The sequence below is a fragment of the Grammomys surdaster genome, unplaced genomic scaffold, assembly GCF_004785775.1.
Source record: "Grammomys surdaster isolate TR1022 unplaced genomic scaffold, NIH_TR_1.0 133, whole genome shotgun sequence".
NCBI lineage: Eukaryota > Metazoa > Chordata > Mammalia > Rodentia > Muridae > Grammomys > Grammomys surdaster.
This window is the reverse complement of record NW_021604591.1, coordinates 1213886-1221600: the sequence shown is the minus strand read 5'-3', so window position 1 is coordinate 1221600 and position 7715 is coordinate 1213886. Positions and strand designations below refer to the sequence as shown.

General features: G+C 40.9%; 1 protein-coding gene across 1 annotated transcript in view; it reads left to right on the top strand.

Annotated features, from left to right (window-relative positions):
• Alms1 (ALMS1 centrosome and basal body associated protein) overlaps nucleotides 1-7715 on the top strand; it is a 98717-nt gene that overhangs the window by 23838 nt on the left and 67164 nt on the right. The window contains exon 7 of the mRNA XM_028762410.1: nucleotides 6862-7021. Within this exon, the coding sequence (XP_028618243.1) occupies nucleotides 6862-7021 (160 nt within the window). The remainder of the gene's footprint in view (nucleotides 1-6861; nucleotides 7022-7715) is intronic.

The following is a 7715-nucleotide window of genomic DNA, read 5'->3' as shown; positions in this document are numbered from 1 at the left end:
TGGGTTTTTTTTTTTTGATATTATACGTATTTACTTTTCAATGTTATCTCCTCTCCCATTCTCCCCCAAAACCCCTTATCCCATACCCCCTCCTCCTATTTTTATGAGGGTGTGCTCCAAACATCCTCCCAGTCCCATCTCCCTGCTCTCAAATTCCCAAACAGTAGGGGATCCAAACTTTCGGGGACCATGGCCCTCTACTTCCACTGAAGTCTGACATGGTCACCCTCAATTACCTATACAGGTGGAGACATGAGTCCCTCCCTTTGTGCTGGCTGGCTGGCGGTTTAGACTTTGGGAGCTCTGGTTGAAACTTTTGACACTCCTTCTAGAAAGGACCAAAGTACCTACACTTTGGTCTTCCTTCTTCTATGTGAGTTTTATGTGGTCTGTATGTTGTTTCTTAGATATTGTGAGCTTTTGGACTAATATCCACTTATCAGTGAGTGCATACCATGTATGTTCTTTTGAGATTGGGTCATCTCACTCAAGATGATATTTTCCAGCTCCATCCATTTGCCTAAGAGTTTCATGAACTCATTGTTTTTAATAGCTAAGGAGTACTCCATTGTATAAATGTACAACATTTTCTGCATCCATTCTTCTGTTGAAGGGCATCTGGGTTCTTTCCAACTTCTGGCTATTATAAATAAGGCTGCTATGAACATGGTGGAGCATGTGTCCCTGTTGTATGTTGAAACATCTTTTGGGTATATGCCCAGGAGTGGTATAGCTGGGTCCTCAGGTAACTCTATGTTCGATTTTCTGAGATACCGCCAGACTGCTTTCCATAGTGGTTGTACCAGTTTACAATCCCACCAACAGTGGAGGAGTGTTCCTCTTTCTCCACATCCTCGCCAACATCTGCTGTTACCTGTGTTTTTGATCTTAGCCATTCTGACTGGTGTGAGGTGGAATCTCAGTGTTGTTTTCATTTGCATCTCCCTGATGACTAGAGATCCTGAACACTTCTTTAGGTGCTTCTCAACCATTCGAGCTTCCTCAGTTGAGAATTCTTTGTTCAGCTCTGTGCTCTATTTTTTAATAGGGTTATTTGATTGTCTAGTGTCTAATTTCTTCAGTTCTTTGTATACCTTGGATATTAGCCCTTTATCAGATGTAGGGTTGGTGAAGATCTTTTCCCAATCTGTTGGTTGCCGCTTTGTCCTATTGACTGTGTCCTTTGCTTTACAGAAGCTTTGCAGTTTCATGAGGTCCCACTTGTCAATTCTTGGTCTTAGAGCACAAGTCATTGGTGTTCTGTTCAGGAACTTTTCTCCTGTGCCCATGTGTTCCAGGCTTTCCCCCAGTTTCTCTTCTGTTAGTTTCAGTGTAGCTGGTTTTAGGTGGAGGTTCTTGATCCGCTTGGAATTGGGCTTTGTACAAGGAGATAAGTATGGATTAATTTGCATTCTTCTACATGCTGACCTCCAGTTGGACCAGCACCATTTGTTCAAAATGCTGTCTTTTCCACTGGATGGTTTTAGCTCCTTTGTCAAAGATCAAGTGACCATAGGTATGGGGGTTCATTTCTGGGTCTTCTATTCTATTCCATTGATCCTCCTGCCTATCTCTGTTCCAATACCATGCAGTTTTTATCACTATTGCTTTGTAGTACAGCTTGAAGTCAGGAATGGTGATTCCCCCAGAAGTTCTTTTATTGCTGAGAGTAGTTTTCGCTATCCTGGGTTTTTTGTTATTCCAAATGAATTTTAAGATTGCTCTTTCTATCTCTGTGAAGAATTGAGTGGGAATTTTGATGGGGATTGCATTAAATCTGTAGATGGCTTTTGGCAAAATAGCCATTTTTACTATATTAATCCTTCCAATCCATGAGCATGGGAGATCTTTCCATCTTCTGAGATATGCTTCGATTTCTTTCTTCAGGGGCATGAAGTTCTTGTCATACAGGTCTTTTACTTGCTTGGTTAGGTTCACACCAAGGTATTTTATATTATCTGTGACTATTGTGAAGGGTGTCATTTCCATAATTTCTTTCTCAGCCAGTTTATCTTGTGAGTAGAGGAAGGCTACTGATTTGCTTGAGTTAATTTTATATCCAGCCACTTTGCTAAAGTTGTTTATCAGGTTTAGGAGTTCTCTGGTGGAAGTTTTGGGGTCACTTAAGTATACTACCATATCATCTGCAAATAGTGAGATTTTGACTTCTTCCTTTCCAATTTATAGCCCTTTGACCTCCTTGTGTTGCCTAATTGCTCTGGCTAGGACTTCCAATACTATATTAAATAAGTAGGGGGAGAGTGGGCAGCCTTGCCTAGTCCCTGATTTTAGTGGGATTGCTTCAAGTTTCTCTCCATTTAGTTTGATGCTGGCTACTGGTTTGCTGTATATTGCTTTTACTATGTTTAGGTATGGACCTTGAATTCCTGACCTTTCCAAGACTTTTATTATGAAGGGGTGTTGAATTTTGTCAAATGCTTTCTCAGCATCTAGTGATATGATCATGTGGTTTTTTTCCTTTGAGTTTGTTTATATAGTGGATTACATTGATGGATTTCCGTATATTGAACCAACCCTGCATTCCTGTGATAAGGCCTACTTGATCATGATGGATAATTGTTTTGATGTGTTCTTGGATTTGGTTCGCTAGAATTTTATTGAGTAATTTTGCATCAATGTTCATAAGGGAGATTGGCCTGAAGTTCTCTTTCTTTGTTGGGTCTTTGTGTGGTTTAGGTATGAGAGTAATTGTGGCTTCATAGAATGAATTGGGTAGTGTTCCTTCTGTTTCTATTTTGTGGAATAGTTTGAAGAGAATTGGAATTAGGTCTTCCTTGAAGGTCTGATAGAATTCTGCACTAAAACCATCTGGTCCCGGACTTTTCTTTGTGGGGAGGCTTTTAATGACTGCTTCTATTTCTTTTGGGGTTATGGAACTGTTTAGATGGTTTATCTGGTCCTGATTTAACATTGGTAACTGGTATTTGTCTAGAAAATTGTCCATTTCATCTAAACTTTCCAATTTTGTTGAGTATAGGCTTTTGTAGTAGGATCTGATGATTTTTTTAATTTCCTCGGTTTCTGTTGTTATGTCACCCTTTTCAGTTCTGATTTTATTAATTTGGATACTGTCTCTCTGCCCTCTGATTAGTCTAGCTAAGGGTTTATCTATCTTGTTGATTTTCTCAAAGAACCAGCTCCTGGTTTTGTTGATTCTTTGTATAGTTCTTTTTGTTTCTATTTGGTTGATTTCAGCCCTGAGTTTATTTCCTGCCTTCCTACTCCTCTTGGGTGTATTAGGTTCTTTTTGTTCTAGGGCTTTCAGGTGCGTTGTCAAGCTGCTAGCTTATGCTTCCTCCAATTTCTTTTTGTAGGCACATAGAGCTATGAACTGTCCTCTTAGCACTGCTTTCATTGTATCCCATAGGTTTTGGTATGATGTGTCATCATTTTCATTAAATTCTAAAAAGTTTTTAATTTATGTCTTCCCTTACCAGATTATCAATGAGTAGGGTGTTGTTCAGTTTCCATGTGAATGTGGGCTTTCCATTGTCTTTGTCATTTTTGAAGTCCAGCCTTAGACCATGGTGATCTGATAGGATGCGGGGGATTTTTTCAATTTTTTTGGTATCTGTTGAGGCCTATCTTGTGCCCAATTATATGGTCTATTTTGGAGAAGGTACCATGAGGTGCTGAGAAAAAGGTATATTCTTTTGCTTTAGGGTCAAATGTTCTATAGATATCTGTTAAGTCCATTGGGTTCATAACTTCTGTTAGTTTCACTGTATCTCTATTTAGTTTCTGTTTCCATGATCTGTCCATTGCTGAGAGTGGGGTGTTGAAGTCTCCCACTATTATTGTGTGAGGTGCAATGTGTGCTTTGAGCTTTAGTAAGGTTTCTTTTATGAAAGTGGGTGCTCTTGTATTTGGCGCATAGATATTCAGAATTGAGAGTTCATATTGGTTGAATTTTCCTTTGACAAGTATGAAATGTCCTTCCTTATCCTTTTTGATAGCTTTAAGTTGAAAGTTGATTTTATTCGATTTTAAAATGGCTACTCCAGCTTGTTTCTTAGGGCCATTTGCTTGAAAAATTGTTTTACAACCTTTTACTCTTAAGGTAGTGTCTGTCTTTGTCGCTGAGGTGGGTTTCCTGTAAGCAGCAAAAAACTAGGTCCTGTTTGCGTATCCAGTCCGTTAGCCTATGCCTTTTTGTTGGGGAATTGAGTCCATTGATGTTAAGAGATATTAAGGAGAGGGTGTTGTTGCTTCCTGTCGTTTTTGCTAATTGTGGAGACATCGTTTGTTTGGATATCTTCTTTTGGGTTTGATAGAAGAGGATTATTTTCTTGCTCTTTCTAGGATATGATTGCCCTCCTTGTATTGGGGCTTTCCTGCTATTATCCTTTGTAGTGCTGGATTTGTGGGAAGATACTGTGTAAATTCGGTTTTGTCATGGAATATCTTGGTTTCTCCGTCTATGGTAATTGAGAGTTTTGCTGGGTATAGTAGCCTGGGCTGGCATTTATGTTCTCTTAGGGTCTGTATGATATTTGTCCAGGCTCTTCTGGCGTTTATAGTATCTGGTGAGAAGTCAGGCGTAATTCTGATAGGTTTGCCTTTATATGTTACTTGGCCTTTTTCCCTTGCTGCTTTTAAAATTCTTTCTTTCTTTTGTGCATTTTGTGTCTTGATTATTATGTGACGGGAGGTATTTCTTTTTTGATATAGTCTGTTTGGTGTTCTGTAGGCTTCTTATGTGATTATGGGCATCTCATTCCTTAGGTTAGGGAAGTTTTCTTCTATAATTTTGTTGAAGATATTTATTGGCCCTTTAAGTTGGGAATCTTCACTCTCTTCTATACCTATTATCCTTAGGTTTGGTCTTCTCATTGCGTCCTGGATTTCCTGGATGTTTTGTGTTAAGACCTTTTTGCATTTTGCGTTTTCTTTGACAGTTGTGCCAATATTCTCTATGGTATCTTCTACACCTGAGATTCTTCTATCTCTTATATTCTGTTGGTGATGCTTGTGTCTATGACTCCTAATTTCTTTCTTAGGTTTTCTATCTCCAGGGTAATCTCCCTTTGTGATTTCCTTATTGTTTCTACTTCCATTTTTATGTCCTGGATGGTTTTGTTCGTTTCCTTCACCTTTTTGTTTGTGTTTTCTTGTAATTCTTTAAAGGATCTTTGTGTTTCTTTAAGGACTTCATCTTGTTTATCTGTGTTCTCAATTTTTTTGATAGTGTTATTTATGTCCTTCTTAAAGTCCTCTAGCATCATCATTAGAAGTGATTTTAGATCTGGTTCTTGCTTTCCTGGTGATATGGGGAGTTCAGGCCTTTCTAATGTGGGAGAACTAGGTTCTGATGGTGGCAAGTACCTTGGGTTGCTGGTGCTTGTGTTCCTGCACTTGCTTTTCGCCATCTGGATCTCCTTTGTGCTATCTGTGCTGTCTCTGACTGGAGCCTGTCTTTCCTATTATCTAGGTTGTGTCAGAACTGTTTAGGATGGGTTTTGCTGCTGGGGTTAGAGCTGAGGCCCAAGATCTGCTCAGTGCTCGTACCCAGACCGGAAGGAACCTGCGCTCTGGGTGAATTCCTGGGTCCCAGTAGGTCCCGGTTGTTGCTCCCTGTATGGGGCAAGTAATACCACCTCCTAGCCTAAGATTACTGCTTGGGTTAGAGCTCCTGAGAGCCCCGCTTCCTCTGGTTCCTGTGAGATTGGGTGCAGAGCTGACTCCCTGGATCTGCCGAGTGCTCGGTCGGGCCCAGACCAGAAGGAACCCGCGCTCCGGGCCAGGAGTGAATTCCTGGGTCCCAGTGGGTCCCGGTTACCCCCTGTTTGGAGCAAGTGTTGCTTTTTCCTTACCTGGGATGCTGCCTGAGTTAAAGCTCCTGGGAGGCCCTCTTTCTCTAGGTTTTCTGAGGTTGGGTACAGTGCTGCTGCCTGGGACCTGCTCTATGCTCGGGCCCAGACTGGAAGTCCTTTGTTTTTGTTTTTCGAGACAGGGTTTCTCTGTGTAGTTAGTCCTGGCTGTCCTGGAACTCACTCTGTAGATGAGGCTGGCCTCAAACTCAGAAATCCGCCTGCCTCTGCCTCCCAAGTGCTGGGATTAAAGGCGTGTGCCACCATTCCCTGGCCCATTGGTGCTGTCTTAACCAAACAAAATATGACCTGTATGAATTCAATTGGCTTGAGGACATGAATCTCATTCTGCTACTAGACTGGCCCAGGTCTCACTGTCAGCTTCCACTTGTCTCAAACTTGTGATCCTCTTGCCTCTGTCTTTCTTCTGAGATTTCAGGGGGTTATGCCACCACACCTGGGAGGAAAAGAGTTGTAAGTAACTGGTAAAACTCCTAAGTGTGTTGTGTTGGGGAGATGGGTCATCAGTGAAGAACAATTGTTGATGTTCTTTTTAAAAGATTTACTTTATGTGTGTGAATGTTTTGCCTGTGTGTGTATCTGTGCATCACATGCATGTAGTAGTACCTTTGGAAACTAGAAGAGAGCGTTGGATTCTCAAGGACTGGAGTCAGACAGTTGTAGCTACAATATGGTTGCTAGGAATTGAACTCAGGAAGAGCAGCAAGTACTCTTATCTGCTGCAAATATCTCCAGCCCCAACTTGTTCTTAGAGAAGACCTGGGTTTTATTTCTAGTGTCCACATGATGGCTCGTAATCATCTGAACTCTAGTTCCAGGGGATCCAACAACTTTCTCTTAACTCTGTACAAAGATACATACATGTAGGCAAAACACTCATTCATGTAAAATGAAATTAAGTAAAAAAAAAAATTAAACCTCTTGTGTTTATTTTTATAATGAAGTTTGTTTTTTAGCCAACTAAGTGTCAAATTAATAGAATTTTCTCCCTTCGTTTCTTATTTCATAGGTAGACTGTTCCAATCTGGACATTAGCCAGGCTTTTCCATCTTCATTGCCTTCATTTGTTCCTCAAAAACCAACCAGTGAGTCAGAATCTCATTCCTCCAATCTCAGAATGTTGAGGGTATCTCCTGACACTCCGCTAACAACTCTTACACATTCAACAGGTATGTAGAGAATGGAGGCATTTAATATCCTCTTTATATCTAGGTCAGGATCGTTGTCTTACCGTGCCCTTCTAGCAGTTGGGTGGATTAAAGGATGCCCAGATGTCTTATTTTGTGTTTTATTACTGTGATAATACCATGGCCAAAATCAACCTGGGACGGAAAGGGTTTATTTCATCTTAACAACTCTCGGTCACACTTCATAACTGAGGGAAATCAGGGCAGGAACTCAAGGAAACTGGAGGCAGGAACCAAGGAACGGAAGTAGGTACCTTGGAGGAATGCTGCTTATTGCCTTGCTCCTCCTGGGTTGCTCAGTTTTTTTCCTTACATATCCCAGGACCACTTGCCCAGGTGGTAGCACCATCTACAATGGGCTGGGTCCTCCCTTCCCACATCAGTCATTAAGAAAATGCCCCACAGCTTGCTTGTAGGATGACTTTATGGAGGCATTTTCTCAACTGAGGTTTCCTCTTTAAGATGAATGTAGCTTGTGTTAGGTTGACAAAAAAAATTAACCAACACACCAGATAATTGGTAAAGGAGTATTTCTACACATACCTGAAAGGATATCTGAGGAAGAGATTTGAATAAGTGGACTGAATAAGGAAGATCTGTCTCACCATTGTGAGTTTGTCCAATTGGTTGAGACCTGGATTGAACAAAAAAGTCAACTGGGACACCTTTTATGCAG